This window comes from Thamnophis sirtalis, unplaced genomic scaffold, assembly GCF_051295495.1.
Source record: "Thamnophis sirtalis isolate CommonGarterSnake01/CBP01778 unplaced genomic scaffold, rThaSir2_p1.2 scaffold_2, whole genome shotgun sequence".
Lineage (NCBI taxonomy): Eukaryota > Metazoa > Chordata > Lepidosauria > Squamata > Natricidae > Thamnophis > Thamnophis sirtalis.
The window spans coordinates 134,480,436-134,499,077 of record NW_028261382.1 but is presented as its reverse complement, the minus strand read 5'-3'; the positions used below and the strand labels follow the sequence as shown (position 1 = coordinate 134,499,077).

Below are 18,642 nucleotides of genomic sequence, written 5' to 3'. Positions count from 1 at the left end.
GAAGCATCAAGCTCTAAAATGCACATTTCCAATTTGCTTTATATATGATGGAATTTGTATAATCTCTTCTAGATGCATATGGTGATTGTTTCACGATTGCTGGATTTTAATTGGTTTTAGTGACGTAGCCCTAACAGAATTGTTTAAATGTAAATTTTGTAAATACTGCTTTGTGTGTATGTATAATGATTGATTTAGCATTGATTTGCATTGATATTTTTTCCATTTATTGCATTTCAGTTATATCATATGCTAGTGGAAACTGGAGAACTGGAGAATACTTACATTATTTACACTGCTGATCATGGTTACCATATTGGACAGTTTGGACTGGTCAAGGGAAAGTCAATGCCATATGATTTTGATATTCGGGTTCCTTTCTTTATTCGTGGTCCAAGTATAGAGCCGGGATCAGTGTACGTTCTCCTATGTCTGCAGCACAGCTGTTGTACCTAATGTAAAATATTTGTAAGCATATTTGATTGTCATTCTTGTGGATGGTTTATTTCATCAAGATTATTGCGAAGCATGATCAAAGAAGAACATCTTTTTCTTACTTTGTAAATGTTATTCTTTCCAAACTTTGCTAGAAGTATAATGGCATATTCCTTTTCTTATTGTTATAGCCTTGGACTGTTATTTTGTAGCTTGCTGCTAAGACTGTAATGGGGTCATGTGAGGATATATTTCACTTACTGTGGCTTTACCGGGTATATAAATATTTAGCCACAAGTCTGCTGGCTCAAATAGCATGACTGCTTTATCTCATTGCATAACTGAAATTAGTGTGGCTCATCCTAATTCACTGTCCGGTAAGGGAAACTTGGAAGAAACTTGAAACTGCCATTGCATATACTATTTTCTTAAGTACTTGTATAAAATGACGCTCAGGTTCTTTTAATTCTACAAAGATTTCAGATATTTCTTCTAATGTGCCTAATACAGCTCCGACATTTTCTGTTCATTTGCAGAATATCTCACATGGTGCTGAATATTGACCTTGCTCCAACAGTTTTGGATATTGCAGGACTTGATACACCTCCAGATATGGATGGCAAATCTATTCTTAAACTTCTGGACCTTGAAAAATCAGGGAACAGGTGAGCTGAAGCACTTTCTTGAGGCCCATTTGACACCAAATTCTTGAGTTGGCTTGTGAAGAAGAGAGAAAGTGAAACATGTCTAAAGTACAAATGACCCTTGCTTTCCCAGCACACAAAACAATTTTAAAGATCATATTTATAAAATTGTGAAAGTTGTGAGCAAATAATTTGCTTGGAGTAAAAATAAGTTAGTCATCTTTAATTGCATAGCCAAACATAGCCACAAATGCCAACAGTAAATTGTTGTTATTTTGATTTTAGGTTTCGAACAAACAAGAAAACCAAAGTTTGGCGTGATACATTTCTTGTGGAAAGAGGGTAATTATTGAAGTTGAGTGAGTTCTAGGAAAATTGCCTGGTGGGAAATTCTCTTAATTTTGTATGCAAAATCCTTCATTCAACCTTTTTTGCTACTATTAACAGTGCAGGTGGTGACGCTGATTTCCTTGTCAGACTAGGTTGACCCGGATTGTAAAAGAAAATCATCTTGGATGCTTTAGAGAATGGAAAAAAGGCAAAACGGGAACAATATTTGGGCTTTTTCTTCCCAGACCTCACTGGCTGTGAGCTGCTTTCCATCTCCTCAGTTTTAGTAATGCAAACTTTCCCCAATGGCATCCTAACGGAACTGAGGAAAGGAACAATTCAAACAGTAAAACCTAGCATTTTAATAAGAATGAAATTGATTTTGTTCTAGGACTGCGCTATCCCTCACAAACCAGCATGCCTAGAAAAGAGAATCTGTGTTCTCTCTCTCTCTCTCTCTTTTTCTCTTTCCCTCTCCCCTCTCTCTTTCTTTCTCTCTCTCTCTTTTTCTTTCTCTATAATTATTTGACAAAAGAAACTGCTGATTTGTCTCTTTTCATCCTTGGCCCAGTCAGATCTTATCACAACTGAAATACATAAGGAGAAGCCTGCCGAAGTATATGAGCTGAGGAATGAATCCTTCCAACTCTTTACAGCTTCCATATTAAAAACTTGTGGTGAACAAGCCTAGAGAGATCATCCAATGCAGTACTAAAGGCGAGGCCAGATGCCAACTCTTACTCTGCCATGTTTTCTCTGCCTGTGCCAAGAAATGATAGAAATGAAGGGTTTTGCAAATGTTTATCCTGCATGTTTTAATGTAGAAAATACACATTTCTTCTATCCATGCAATCTCTCATTAGGAGGCAACAACTGCATGAAATGCAGCCTTGAATTCTGCCAGTCATCTTTGTCCTTCATATACATATGCATATGCATGTACATATATACATTATATGTAGACAGCTGTGTGAAAAAGTCCTGCACATTTTCAGTTTTAAGCTGTATTTACATGTTTAATCAACTTTTTACTCAAAGAAACCACGCAAAATTCATATTTTGATGAAAATTTCTGTAGTTGGATTGAAATGCATAATTTTTATTAATATAACCAAAGTCTTTTTAAGGTTTTGAGTGAGTTTATGTGCTAAAACAAACACACCTTGAATTTTCGAGAATGTTAGGATCGAAAGTAGCCAATCAGTAGTGAGCTTTGGCTGACCAATCAAAATGCACAGCATCATTGTGCTTCATGAAGAAGGTTACTCCTGTATAGAAATAGCCAAGAGAGTGAAATGCCACCACACCACAGTGAGAAGAGTGGTTGAAAAATACCAAATAACTGGTTCAGTTGATGACAGACTCCGCTCTGGAAGACCAAGAAAGTCGACAAAACCGCAAAATCAGGCTCTGCAACTCATTTTGATGGCTGACAGGAAGTTAACCTCACCTCAGATTACAAGAACCTGGGGTGAAACATGTGATGTAAAAGTGTGCACAAGAACAGTACGTTGCAGACTGCTTGCCAGAGGGCTCAAAGGCTGCAGGGCTTGAAGTAAACCTTTGCTCACAGACTCTCACTGCTCTTGTCGACGTGTGTGGGCCTAGAAGTATGCCAAGTAGGCCAACGAACAGTGGGCCAACGTCATCTTCAGTGACGAGAGCAATTTCTACTTGACTGGGAATCAGTGCAATAAGTATGTCAGAAGATTTCCAGCTGAAGAATTTAGGCCATACTGCCTAAATCTATCTGTGAAGCATCCATTGCACTTGATGATCTGGGACTGTATCACTGCTTCTGGTATTGGTCAGTTTCAAATCGTACAGGGAATCATGAATTCCAAGAAGTATGTTAAAGTCCTGGAAAAGACCATACTTCCTTCAGCTCAGCAACTTTTAGAGAAGGACTTTTACTTCCAGGATGACAACACTCTTTGTCATCAAGCCAAGTCCATTAAGCAGTGGATGAAGAAGCATGGTGTTCGACTCCTAGATTGGCCAGTTCAGAGCCTGGATTTGAACCCAATTGAGAACTTGTAGGCCAAGATTGGTTACAAAATAAGCAAGAAGCATCCGAAGACCAAGCAGGAACTGATTGAATCCATTATTGCAGCCTGGCACCACATTGTCACCAAAGATCACATGCAAAGGCTTATAGAGTCTATGCCGAAGCGATGCCGCCTGGCGATAAGCAATAAGGGCTGGCCAATTTCATATTAGTAACTATGTTTGGTTACGTAAATGATCCTTTTCAGGGCCACAAACAATAAAAATTTTAACAAAATACTAGCATCGGCCTTAGTAAACGTGTTGTATGTCACTGGGTATGCATCAGTTAATCTGTCTTCATAGACATTGTAAGCATGCAAGAAAATTCACAATCCCCTCCAAACAGCACCAAATTGCAAAAAGAGTATGCTTTTCACTTAAAAAATACTAGTATTTATTTAAATATAACAATATTTACATAGCAGTTAGCATAAAATATCTAAAATCAATGGCCTATCCAAAACATGTCATTAACTGTAAACCGTAAACCGTGCAGGACTTTTTCACACAGCATACATATATACATTTACATCATATACATAGACATGTTCTACACTAAAATATGTTCCCCCTCCAGTGTACATATCTTCCTGCAAAATGTGGAAATCTGCTCATTGGAAAGAACTGAGCATGGAGAAAGTCTTTTTAGATATCCCGGAGAACATATAAATCATATAAGACTTCTCAAAGATCTCTTTATGCCAGTGTTTCTCAGTCTTTGGCAATTTTAAGATATGTGGACTTCAGTGTGAAGGCTAGGGAATTCTGGGAGTTGAAGTCCATCCATGCAAGTTGGGGAATTCTGGGAGTTGAAGTCCACCTATCTTAAAGTTGCCAAAGTTGAGAAACACTGCTTTAGATTGAAACTCTTCTCATGTCTCACCGTGACCTGTATTTCAAATACATTGCTTTTAATTCTCTGATAAACAATTATTGGTCCTTGTTGATTTACTTCCAATTCATAGAGATGCTTCTGTTTTGATTCATGTATATTATTCATAAATTCTCAAAAGTACTGCCTCTTTTCTTTTTAAAGCAAATTTTTGCGTAAGAAGGAGGAATTGGGCAAAAATACTCAACAGTCAAATCATTTGCCTAAATATGAGAGAGTAAAAGAATTATGTCAACAAACGCGATACCAAACAGCTTGTGAGCAACCTGGTCAGGTAAGCAGTAGATATAACACATATTTAATTATACCTCATAATTCTTTAAGAGCTGGTGTGATCATACAGTGATTAATTTGATAACACATGTCATATGAACCAGTTTTTTAAGGGACTTTTTAATACGAAGGAAAATCAAGCTTTTGATAAGGGTGTGCCATACCATGTGCACTAATCAAACACATGGTAAGGAAGAAGGAGAACTCAGACATAAAGCAGGGTATGTAGAAAGTAAACACAGGGTCACTCAAAATGGACTCAAATGTCTATACAGTAATGCAGAAAGAATGAAGAATAAACAGGGTGATCTAGAAATTCAAGTACATGAGGGCAGATATGATATTGTTGCATTACGGAAACTTGGTGGGATGAAACCCATGAATGGAATATACAGCTAGAGAGATTAAAGAAACATACCTAATAAAAGAGGAGGTGGAGTTCCATTATATATAAGAAGTACCTTATTTTTCGCTCCATAAGATGCTCCTCACCTTAAGACACACCTAGGTTTAGAGGAGGAAAACAAGAAAAAAAAATGCCTCCCAGCGTCCATCCGGTAGTCATCTGGCTTGCAGAAAGTAGCCTGCTTCTTCCGTGTCTGTTGCCTCCGACAGACAACACTGGAGCCTTCACTTCCGAGCAGCTGATCGGCGGTTTGATCGGCCTCCCAGAATACTGCCGATCAGCTCTTACAGGTGGTGGTGGTCACTGCCACCGTTCGCCGCTGCTGCCTGTCGCCCACCCACTTTTGGAAGGAAAAAAAGTGTGTCTTATGAAACAAAAAACACGGTAACCATTTATGTACAGAAATAGAGCGGAACAATGATGAAAACCGTCTTGAATGCATTTGGTTCAATATAAAAGGAAAAAAGAATGATACAGATCACCCAACCAAACAGACAAGAGAGAGGAACTTTCCGCCAGTCAATTAACTCGCAGGTATGTAGGAAGCACATTACAGTAGTAGAGAGGGACTTTAACTACCCTGACATCAACTGGGAAATACTGCATCAAACAGGTTCCTGACAAACCTAGCAATTATTAGTTCATCAACTCCATCCTACTATGACTTTCTCAGAGTTCCCTTTCATCTCAGGGGTGTGTGTGTGTGTGTGTGTGTGTGTGTGTACATGCATGCATGCATGCATGCATGCATGTATATGCTGGTCTTGTTGTATTCAGGTCTTTTCCCATGTAAGATTGAGATTGTCTTGGCAACGTTTTGGCGAGGTCTCGCCATCTTCAGGCTGGGTTTTGGGCTTAAAGCGTGGTCGGAGCTACCGTCTTTCTATAAATCCTGGTGGGTGGGTGTGGAGTGCTGGTGTTGTTTCAGTAAGTGGAATGATTGGTTGTGTGGTTGTATCATGATTGGTAGATTGATGCTGATTGATGCTGGCTGTGTGTCCATTGTTGTTTCGTGTTGGAACGGCCTGGGTGGTGGGTGGGGCTCGTTTGTTGATTAGGGCTGGCTTCCAGATGTCTGGTAGGTGGGAGGTATTATCATGTTTGTTCATGTTGTTTATACATGTATATATATATATATATACATACATACATATACGTATGTGTTGTGACTCACTAGTTATGCTGAGAGCTTTTTCAGGATACAAAATTCAGTGTGGTGATTCAGCAGTTCTGCTGAGAGCTTTTTCAGGATCAAGATTCATTATGCAGCTGGGGGCGGGTTTGAGGCAAGTTGGGAGATAAAAGGACGGATGCTGCCACGCCCCAGTTGCTGGAGTCAACATACGTTCCTTCGTTCCTTCGTGTGTTCCGTGTTTGGTAAAAGATTGTTTGATTACTAATCGTGATTTATGCCTGTTATACTTGGACAAGTGCTTTGGTGTTTCATGTAAACTGTTCCGTGAAGACTTCAGAAGAAGTGCATATTGCTTGTAAACGTTTGTTTTGGAATTCTTATCAGAGATTTATGTTTATGTTATTTTCTGGGCTCGAATCCAGTTTGAACTGAAAACTGATAAAGACAGAAGCCTTTCTTTTAAGTTTTGCCTGAGTTTGTTAACGAGCCGTCAAGGGGGGGGTCAGAACACGTATGTATGTATGTATGTATGTATGTATGTATACATATACATACATACATACATACATACATACATACATTCATTCATTCATTCATTCATTCATTCATTCATTCATTCATAGGTCAATACTCTTCTCCTTGTAGCAATTATAACTGTTCTGTCCCAAGCCTCTAACTTATACTGACACCAGCTTGGCTGTCTGCCATGACTAAGGAGGGAGATAGGCCTTGGCTAGGAGCCCAGAAAATTATCTCTTATGAAAACAAGGCCTGAACTCACGGATTTCTTCAAACATTCGCTAACCTGGATAAATAACTGTTGTTTCCTGCAAAATTCCCCTCCCATCGCCCCAGCTATAAGCTCTCTGGGAGCGGCCACTCAATAGCCACCTGTTTCCTATTTCCTTCTGTGAGCCTGTTTCCAAAGTTGCTCTCTCCTCCTATCAGCTCTACGCATCCGCACGTCAGGGACAACCTCCCTTGTTCCTCCTCACTGCTGCCTGACTCAGACACCACCTGGTGGCCAACAGGTCTCTCTAGTCCCTGCACACACCCCAGAGTCTTCTTCAGCCTCCAGGGCAGAACCATAGTATTCATCGCTCTCAGATTCCACCAACAGCTCAACCAGCCACTCCTGGGCCACAACAGTAACATACTTGTTTCCTCAAGCCACTTACTGTTAAAGGTATTCCTTGAGTTATGATGGCACTGGGGGAAGCTGGCAAGTAGTTGCAAGTCCCACTTAGCTTATAGCAGTTAAGTAAATGGATGCTGCTGGGGGAAAAATGCACAGGAGTGTGCAAATAGCGGGAGAGCCATGGCATGAGTATAGCAGGGCTTAGGATGGCTGCTGCCAGATGGGGCAAAGGTGTTCGATGGTACAAGTATAAAGGGGTACAGGCATGGCGGACTTACCCCAACAACTTGCAGTCTTCCCTACCATCTTGTCCCTTGACATGGCTTGCTTCCTTTGCCAGCAAGGAAGCTTGCAAATTACAGTCACATAGGTGGGTGCTGCAACTGTCATAATTGCAAGCCAGTTGCCTAGCACCCAGATCATAATCATGTGATTGTGCGGGTGCTGGAACTTTGAGAACTGGTCATAGCCACTTCTCATTCAGTGCCTTTGTGACTTTAAACAGTCATAATCGAATAGCTGTTACCAGGGACTGCCTGTGTATTCAGTCTACCTTCACTCAGCATCTATTCATTCTTGACTAGCCTCTTTTACCACATATATTATAGGTTAGACCATGTTGAAGAAATTTAAATCTTGCTGAATCCTATGAACAAGTTCTTTACTCCGTGTTGCACTTTTTATGTCTTGGCAGTCAAACTTTCCAGCATATTTAAAGCTTGAATTGTCAGCTGGCAATGATTCTTTCCCTAACCTTCAGGCGTGCCTATCATTGAGACATATTTTGTAGACGATGTAATTAATTTCCTTATTACACGAAAGGCTTTTGTGGCTGTTTCAAGCTGTCACAGCATATTAAATAAACGGTGTTTACTTTTTAGACTTCAGAGGGACATTTATTGCACTTTAATGATGTTGAATACAAAGCTACATTAACACTCTTACAAAAACCAATAAAGGGAGAGCATCATAATCTACCTCATGTGGTTTATTGCAAATCTTTCCAGAATTATGTTTGTCACCATTGGTTCTCTGTAATTTCTTCAACAGACAGGAAAAGTTTTTTTTTTCCAGATAGCTTAGTCTGTGAAAATAATTTTAGAAAAGAATGTAGCAGGATGATGGAAGCACAAGGTCCGGTATTACTGAGAAAAGGCAGCAATATCAGAAAGCTACTATACATACAGTCAAGATAAACATGCCTATATATACTTACATCTATAAGTTGTTCAGGTTTCATGGTCAAAATTAAGTGTCTATGAGAAAATCAGTAGAAATCTGCTATTCTAATGGATGATCTTGGGCAAAATGTGATTCCCTATAATATAATTTGCCTATTTCCAACAGGAGTTGTAAAAACATCAATGATAAATAAATAAATAAATTCAAATTTTAGCAAATAGCACATACTTTATCACTTTGGTGCTGGAATTCTCTCTCCTCATTTCTATAGCCTCCTATTACAATGTAAATCTACCCAGTATTCCTCACATGGTTGATATGAGTAAATTATTTTTATATCGGAGTGTAAAAACATAAAGGTGGGATTACTTATTAATAACCTGTCTATTTTCTAAAAATTATATATAGAATCCTGACGGTTCAAGCAGTGGCTTCAATATTCAGTGAAGTATCCTGTATACTCAGGATGCCTCCTCATCGAGGGTGAAGTCAACAGATGAGTGTTTTATCTATTTAACTCAAGAACTGCTAAACACCAGATTAGATGCTATACATTTCAGTTATTCTAGTCCTTTTGTTGGGCTAATTAACAGTGGTGACTGACAGGTGCACCATTCAAAGATCTGAAATACCAAGTTAGAGACAAATCCCGCTGGAGAAAATGTATCTATTTAGTCAAGGGGAATTTACACTGACTTGATGGATCAATCTTTTTGCTTATGATGTAGCTTCCTGGTTATCATGAACAAATCACTTCTCATTGAATAGAGCTGTAACTTTATAAAATAAATTACTACTTTTCTACTAGAATTATTTTTCCACTAGTACCTGTAAATGTCTTTCTCAGAATAAAGAAACTGTATGCATCTCAAAACATTAAATTATGAGCAGAGTACTGTCGACCCCTTTTGGTAACAGCAAGAAGTGCAGTCTCAACTTTTTTCAAATCAAAGGCTTTGCATACCGCTGCTGCTTTTCTTCCGAAACAGTGCAGATTCGTATGGTGCAACCATATCTCAGCTCTGTGCCTTTTTTACTGGCTACAGATCCCAGGGATATGTACGTATCTCATTTTTGGAAACCAAGCAAGCCTGGTTTCATTAATTATTGAGAAGTTTCATCCAGTTCTGCCCAAAATAAAGCTAACACTAAAGTGAAATTTAAAGGGACATGAAAATAATGCAAGTATTGTTTGAATTTGGCAAATTATAAATGCATCCTCTCCCAACAAAATTCACCTGAAGGATTTCTACCTTGTTTGCATTTCATTTTTAAAAAACTAATTTGCCTAAAAACACTTAATTTTTTATGTATTTATTGTCATAGGAAGCATGGAGTATAGTCATTTAACAACCAGAAGATAAATCAGAGTTAAAAACTAAAATTCTATATTTCTAAAAGCTACAAAATATAAAAAGTATATGAATTAAAAAACAAAGTATATATAGAAACAAAAATATAAAAGACGCTTTAGATGAGGTCTAGGGGATCTTAAAGTGTTAATACAGTATGTGGAAGTCTATGTCAAGTTACAGAGCATTATGATATAACTAACTTGTGCTCATTAAATCTAGTTTATAGCACTGGTCATCCTCTGACAAATTTTGAGCACTGCTGCACACAATCTGCTAACCTGTATGTTGTAGCAGTGTTGGTATTTGAGAACAGGAGGGAGGTGAAGAATTGCCCTGTGCATCCTGAATATCTCTGCAGTAATGGTGAGATGAGGCTATTATGAATGTCACTGTAGTACACAGATTAATGTTTAACAAGGTGCAAAAAGAAATAAATGTTCTCTAGGCTATTATTGCCATCTGTATTTCACTGGACTATCTTTCCCTGTTCCCACAGAAATGGCAGTGTATTGAAGACACATCTGGAAAACTACGTATTCACAAATGCAAAGGAGCCAGTGACATTCTTGCTGTGAGAAAAAGAACACGGAGCATACATTCCCAGGGATATAGCAGCAAAGAAAATGACTGTGATTGTGGGGAGGCTGATTACCAGACCAGTCGGGCCCAAAGGAAAAATCAAAGAGGCTTCATCAGGACATCCAGTGTACAAAGTAGGTGATGATAGATTTGAAAAAGCCAGAGATCACGATGGGCAGCGATGCTAAAGAATCATTTGTTCCTTATAGGTTGAAAAAAAAACTGCCACTGTATTCAGACTCACTTGTTAGGATGGGAATCACATCTTTGAATTATCATCCTAAAAAAAATATTCAGGTGGTAATCTGGAAGAGCAAAGGTAAAATCTTATAAAGAATGTCTTAGTTTTACATTGCAGAACATTCAAAAATTACATCTCCCACCTGCAGAATTTGTGCAATTCACTTTACTAGCACATTCTTCTGTCTGCATAAAGCAAGTTCAAGTATATTCTTTCAATACCAGCTATCTTTTAAAGACATAACTGAATTGAAATTGCCCATCCAGTCCAGCCATCTAGAGAGGGCCTGCCTCTTTTCAATGTACATTTGATATAGAGAAGATAAGAGCTTTCCTCAGTGGTAGCTGCTCCCACTTTGTGGAATATCTTTCTGATGGTTAAGGCACCCAATCCTTTTTGCATTTTACAAACTAATGAAAGTTGGTATGGCAGCCATTATAGGCATTTTTATATATCGTTGTTTTCATTATTTTCATGTTGCGTTTAAATGATTTTTGTCTTGCTGTTAGCCACCGAGAGTCTGTCAAGATTGGAAAGGATTATTATTATTTTTAAATAAATAATAATTTTAAAAAGTAGCAAATCTTTACCCCAAAATGCAGAATTGGAAATAGCTATCACTATTTATATTGTTTATATGCACTGTATATACATCAGCATTGTAGGAATGTCAGCCCTAGTTCCAATGTCTTGATTCTCTTTCGAAGAGTGTGCATTTTATAGTTGCCTATTGATGAGTCTGTGATCTTATGCAGAATACAAACCTCGGTTTGTCCATACTCGCCAAACTCGGTCCTTATCTGTGGAATTTGAAGGGGAAATATACAGTATAAATCTGGAGGAGGAAGAGGAGAAGGAGGAGGAAGAGGAGGAGGTGGTGCACATTCTTCCGTCCAAAAGCATTGTTAAGCGGCATGGAAGTTACAGTGAAGAGGAAGAAGATGAAGCAGAGGAAGGTCATCTAGAAGATGGTGATGGAATAAAAGCAATGCTTGCTGATGGGACTAACACAGTTGGCCAGCCAGATTCTGTCAAAGTTACTCATAAGTAGGAGTGCTTTACTTAATTACTTTTCATTATTTATTCAGAACCATCTACTATGTGTGTTGTCCCAGGTAGCAGAAGTAAAGATAGCCCCAGGGCAGATTTCCGGGATAGAAAAGAGAAGATCTTAGGGGATACATTTTGAGCAAAAGGAATGTCTGCTTTTCATTTTAGGAAGAATGTCAAATAGTAAAGCCAAATAAACTTTGGCTTATCTAGAAGAACTACAGAAGATCTGAAACATCAAAGCTAGAGCAGCACATGAGCCCTTCTGCCAATTTCCCTATGTGACCATTCACTCTTTTCTCAACTTCCCTCACTGAGCAGGAAGGTCGGAAATTATTTTTATCTGAACACAAGCAGACTCACCCTGAATGAGAATTCAAGATGAAACAGGTTTATGATTGCATAGAGGATTTTATTCTAATTTGGACGATAGAATTTTATGCATAATGCAGGATACTTGAGAACCAAGAGGATAAGAAAAATACATTTGAGATAGGACTAGTTTGTACAATAAAGAGAACAATATCATGGAGAGCTTTTAAAGGTAGGATAAATATTTGATGGAGGTAGAAGGAGAAAAATAACAATTCTAGGGATAGTTTTGTATCATTAAAGTCCTGGGAAATGCAATAGATATATTTGAAAGCAAATGCCTTTTCTTGGAATGTCTGTGTACTTATTTAAGCGTTCATAAGCTCAGATTTAATGTTTAGATACATTGTCCTAAAACATTGGTATTGCTTTCTCTATGGCAAGTTTTTAGATCAAGCACTTACCACAGAGAGCTGTGGTTGTGCGGTGGTTAGAGTGCAGTACTGCAGGCTACTTCTGCTTACTGCCGACTGCCTGTAATTTGACAGTTCAAATACCACCTGGCTCAAGGTTGACTCATCCTTCCAAGGTGGGTAAAATGAGGACCCACAGTGTTGGGGTCAATATGCTGACTCTGTAAACTGCTTAGAGAGGACTGTAAAAACACTATGAAGTGGTATATAAGTCTAAGTGCTATTGCTATTAACTGTTAAAGCAGTGAGAGTTATTTGCTTTTCTTATGACTGTGCAGAGTCCTAGAATTTAAGCTGGGCAAGGTATCTCAAATATATCACACTCTGTTATTGTTTTCTCTTTATTCTTTCCTTACAGATGTTTTATTCTTTCAAATGACTCTATTCATTGTGAAAGGGAGCTATATCATTCAGCCAGAGCTTGGAAAGATCACAAAGCCTACATCGACAAGGAGGTTGGAAGGTCCTTTTCTTAATTTAGAATTAGAACTTTTATTTTGAAACAGAATAATTTATCAGAAAATATATATTGAATGAACATTTGGAATGATATTGGAATTGAGTGCAAATTTCTGCATATTGATACGCACAATATAGGTTCTTGGAGGTAATAGTAAACTATTGTTTTAGTATTATGAGAATGAAACTTATCTGTGGTTCTCTCTTTTTCAGCATCCTTTCTTGTATAGAGGATGCCCACTGTCATTCACTATGATTTCTTATAAAATATTATTTGGACAAACTGTAGTCCTATTTATAATGATACAAACAAGACAGCTTCTGACAATGTGCCATGTTTCTGGGTTTTTATTGCCTAAACCAGTCTTCCCCCACATAAAACTTTTAAACACATTGGGTTTGTGTAGCAGCAACTCTGTTCACTTCAAAAAAAACTAATATAAGAAATGGAGCATGGAACAACTACAGAATCTAAACAAATAGACTGAAAGTAGTCAATGTTGTAATCCACATCACACTAAAGAACATTCTAAACACTCTATGGCCTTTGGAAATAATTGTTTAGTGGCAGTTCACATGTCTGACTTTAGATATACAACAATTTACAAGATGTGCTTGTAACATATGAATAATTTAAAATGTTAAAAAGCAATAATAATTTTCATATACATTTAGCAATGATATGAAATAGTTTAATGGGAAAATTTATCAGGAACAATATAAGAATTGGGTATATATTACTATTAAACCAGTCGTCCTTTTTTCAGATTGAAGCGCTCCAGGATAAAATTAAAAATTTAAGAGAAGTAAGAGGACATCTTAAAAGACGAAAACCAGATGAATGTGACTGTAGCAAAAAAAGGTATGTAAAACGTTCTCAATAACTTACGTATTATCATATAACTTGGAAACCAACGTACATGGGAGCATGACATTGTTCTGAAGTTGATTTTTTAACTAACTATTAACTAAGCATGTAAAAAAGAAGTCATGTAGTATTATTAGAATGCTTCTAAAATTCAAGAAATTTTTACCCCAGATCCATGCTTCTTTAAAAGATGCCCACTGTGTATAGAATCAGTGTTTCTCATGATCAGATTTTAAAATATCAGACATGTTTTGCTTTAAATGAACATTTTACAGAAAATATTTTATATTTCTTTATAGCTATTACCACAAAGAAAAGGGGGCAAAAGTTCAAGAAAAGCTTAAGACAAGTCATCTACATCCATTTAAGTGAGTCTTGTTAATTTTCAGCCTATTATCTTTCCAGCGTATATTTATGAGACCTATCTTCCAATCATCTTGTCATTCACACGCTATGGGAAGTTTGTAAAAAAAAATGTTTCGCAATGATCTGGGATTTGGAATAAGTAAATAGCTTTAACAAACTTCTTGGGTACCTTTCAATTTTTTTTGTTGTATCTCATGTTGATAGCTTAACTTTATGTTCATTTCACTGGAATTGTGATGTATCCAGTTCTTTTTACTTCAATTTTGTTCAGTTTCTAAACATACATTTTCACTTTACCTGAGTACAGTATATTCCCATCCATTTCTATTGGTGACTTAGACGCACATTAAAACTGACAAGGTTAAATATCATAATTGTGTAAAATACAATGAGCCTATAATTACTCCATCTTCCTAGGACTATAGCCAAACATCACTTGTCTTGGTTGATCAGGGTGGATATATTTAACTGACAGTCAAAGCATACAAATGATCCGTAAGCTATGTCAATGAATGATCACATCTAGCAGTTTTATTTATATAACTTAACTTTATTTAAGTTAAAGAAAAGTGGAAGGGATCCCTAAGCCATCCCACCATGGAGATCTGTCTCTCCTCAGCAAACCAGCTTGAACCAGTTCTGAAGATAGGCAGAAAACCACCATTATGTTGTGCCTCCTAATACCCTCTAAACCAGTCCAGAACAATAACATAGTTGATGGTATTAAAGGTTACTGAGAGACCAAAGAGGGTCAGAAGGACGATATCCCCCCCCCCCACAGAATAGATTTATCAAAAAGGATTACATCTCCAGTTGAACCAAATGAAAGAACTCTTGCTTAATTCATTTTCTCCAGGGCAACTTTGCTGAAATGCAACCTCCTTCTAAAAAAGGAAGATTGGAGACTGGATGAAATTGTCTGTTTCATAAGATCCAGTCATAGTTTACTGGAGTGATTAAACCACTGCAGTGGTGAAATTCAATTTTTTTTTACTACTAGTTCTATGGGCGTGGCTTGGTGAGCATGGTATGGCTTGGTGGCCGTGGCTTGGTGGGCATGACAGGGGAAGGATGCTGCAAAATCTCCATTCCCACCCCACTCTGGGACCAACCACAGGTGGCATTTGCTGATTCTCTGAACTACTCAAAATTTCTGCTACCAGTTCTCTAAAACCTATCAGAACCTGCTGGATTTCACCCCTGGACCACTGTCTTCTCCAGAACCTGCAGAATCACCTAATCTCCTAACGGTTCATTCACCACTACTACAAGTCATCTCCCAGGAAGTCTTGCCCAACCAAGAGATAGATAGATACAGATGGCCTTACTTAACAACTTCAAATAAGCTGTCCACTTTCTTTTAATTCATTATAAATTGTTAGTAGGTTTTACAGGGTCTACTTTATGTGTTCTTTTTTTAAGAAAGGGGTTATTTGCTTGTATTCCAGTATTCCTTTAGGGTTAGAGCTGCTTAGGTTTTAATGTGTTTTGTTTGTATTTTTTATATATTTAAATTCAATGGATTTTATTATTATGGTTGATTGCAATCAGATGGATGTTTAGACCAGAATTTGGTATTTTTATCCATCAGGTTCTTCCCAAGGACCTGAGATAGGCAGATGTTGTTTGATAGTATTAAGGGTATCATTGCAAGATGCAGGCTGTTTCAAGTAAAGCTGCAATTGACTGATGGTGATTATATGGCAGAGTATCCCAGTCATCATGTGTAAGATCTCAGAGTTCACAGCTTCTAAGAGAAAGTTTTAGAGTTAATCAGCCTAAATTTTAGAGAGGGCCATTCTAAGCATAACACTATTGTTTAAAATGCATATTAAATTATTAATACATTTACTTATACATCTGATAGATGTATAAGTAAAGAATAGGAAAATAAACAGCAGTAACCGTATTCCACCACTGACAAAGAAGACTATAAATAACAGCAGGAAGCGTTGTTTATGACAGGTTTCTATGTATACTTAAAAGCATATAAGTTTCTGAACATGATTTTATGTCTTTATATTCTTAATGGTAGAGATGAGTAGCTGAGAAGTAATATCTGTGATCCGCTGTGAAATAAGCTAGTTCTTTTCGGGGGGAGGGGAACAAAACTAAAATCACAGAGGTTAGATTAAGCAGATTAACTTCTCAAAACCTGGTGCAATCCATATATTTTGCATAATAGTTCCCATTAGCAGTAGTGAGCTTAGCCAATGCGACTGATGATGCTCTTCCAGAACTAGGGAAACTAGGGAAACTAATAATATATAATGTTTCTAGACTATAAGCTAAATTACAGTGGTCAGTTCATATGTGAAAAATCTACATGTACATAGACTTAGTTTATTGTAGCCTCAATGTTTAAAAGATGCTATTATTTAACATCTATTAAATATTCTTCAATGATTAGGGAAGCTGCTCAAGAAGTGGATGGTAAGCTTCAGCTCTTCAAAGAGAATCGGAGGAGAAAAAAAGAAAGGAAAGGGAAAAAGCGCCAGAAGAAAGGAGACGAATGCAGCCTTCCTGGACTCACTTGCTTTACTCATGACAACAATCACTGGCAGACTGCACCATTCTGGAACTGTGAGAACCACTTCCAGTAGATGCATGCTCATAGGAATAAGAATTGATGTGAGCTCTTAGGGAGTTGGAGGGCATATTTGTTCTGGATCTCATATGGAGAGGAGAGAAAAAGACAATGAGCTCATTAAAAATGGGTATGTTAATTCAAACTAGAATTACAATTACAGCTGAACTGACTAGATTTAAATTTACAGATTTCTGAGTGAAAACTGTTTCCAAGTAAATGAAACCAGAGATCTTGTGTGACCCAGTAGGAGTATAAAGAGTTGCCTGATTAAATAGAGGGACAGCAACATATATGACAGTGCTAGGAACCTAGCAGTACCCATTATCTATTTAGTGATGTATCCGGAGGAGGTCTTGTAGGCAAACAGGGCCAATCCATTGCTCAGTTCAAGAAATCTAGAGCTTGAACTCATCCAGTGGTGGGCTGTCTAGGCTCTGCTTTGAAGAACTCCCAGGAGAGAAAGTTATCCTGGTAGCTAATTCGAATTCCAAATTGGTTCTTATCACCAGTAGGTTGGTTTTCTAATATTATAAGATGGGTTGCAGAAATGTTTTTGTGCACTTGTAATAGTTATATCTGCACTTTGTACAAGCATTGTCCACTAATATGCAATATCATTGCATGAAGCTTGTGATCTGCTTATAGAACTATCAACGGATTGTCCTTACTCAAGTGAAGTGAATACATGCATGTTTAAATTTATTTTTCCCCTATAACAGTGGGATCATTTTGTGCTTGTACAAGCTCCAACAACAATACTTACTGGTGTTTGCGAACAGTAAATGAAACACACAACTTCCTCTTCTGTGAATTTGCTACAGGATTTTTGGAGTATTTTGATATGAATTCTGATCCCTATCAGGTAAATGTAGGTTAAAAATGATACAGTTGTGGAACACTAACTTAGTTAAGCCACTATTAATACATTTCAATTATATCCCATTTTATATCTTGATGAAACTCAAAATAATGTACACTTGTCTCCCCAAACACTTTCACATCCAAGTTTTGATCCAAGCATACAGTCATGAATACTTTGCAGCTTTCTTAGTACATGGCGTATGTGGCATGAGAAAAGATTACAAGTAGTGCTTGATTTACAACCAGTCACTTAATGACTGTTCAAAGTTATGACAGACTTCCTGGGGGTACTTATAACCCAGTTCCAAAGTTTTGAAAGCTGTCCACCCACCTCCAGGTCATATATTTGCGTGGCATGACAAAACCGCGCTCCACTAAAGCGCGCCCGATTAAACCGCGTCGCTGATGTCATCAGCAGGGCGACAACAGTGACCGCGGAGAAAAAAGGGCACTTTAAATAGCGCTTTGAAAGCAAGCTGATTCAAGTTAAGGGTTAGGGTTAGGGTTAGGGTTAGGTTTAGGGTTAGGTTAAGGGTTAGGGTTAGGTTTAGGGTTAGGTTAAGGGTTAGGATTAGGTTCAGCGTTAGATTAAGGGTTAGGTTTAGGTTTAGGGTTAGATTAAGGGTTAGGTTTAGGGTTAGGATTAGGTTTAGGGGGGTTAGGTTTAGGTTTAGGTGTTAATTTTAGCTTTAGCGTTTACAGCGTGCTTTTTTCGTCGCGCTGTGATGACGTCAGCTACGCGGTTTCGTCGAGTGTGCTTTAGTCGAGCACGGTTTTGTGGTGGAACCATATATTTGTATATTAGGCTCCCTGCATTTCCAGCTTTTTGCTCCCATGGTCACATAACTGCCTTTTTTGATGATTTTGCCAAAAATTGGCATTTACTTCCAGTTTTTGGCAAAAGTAGCCCCTTGGTTCATGTAATGATCACTGCAAAAAAGATTGGATTGGTAATGTGGATGACCTGATTTATTACCATCACAATTTATTATCATGAGAAGCAG

The 18,642-nt window shown here is 37.8% G+C and overlaps 1 protein-coding gene across 4 annotated transcripts in view; it reads left to right on the top strand.

The window, feature by feature from the left end:
- The window catches only part of SULF1 (sulfatase 1), a 102,722-nt gene that overhangs the window by 73,471 nt on the left and 10,609 nt on the right, over positions 1–18,642 (top strand). For all 4 annotated transcript variants that reach the window (XM_087706964.1, XM_087706965.1, XM_014062177.2 and 1 more), the window contains 11 exons: positions 241–416; positions 972–1,100; positions 1,365–1,421; positions 4,495–4,624; positions 10,336–10,552; positions 11,415–11,706; positions 12,853–12,949; positions 13,721–13,815; positions 14,121–14,189; positions 16,598–16,770; positions 17,497–17,639. In XM_087706964.1, coding sequence (XP_087563090.1) covers positions 241–416; positions 972–1,100; positions 1,365–1,421; positions 4,495–4,624; positions 10,336–10,552; positions 11,415–11,706; positions 12,853–12,949; positions 13,721–13,815; positions 14,121–14,189; positions 16,598–16,770; positions 17,497–17,639 — 1,578 coding nt within the window. The remainder of the gene's footprint in view (positions 1–240; positions 417–971; positions 1,101–1,364; positions 1,422–4,494; positions 4,625–10,335; positions 10,553–11,414; positions 11,707–12,852; positions 12,950–13,720; positions 13,816–14,120; positions 14,190–16,597; positions 16,771–17,496; positions 17,640–18,642) is intronic.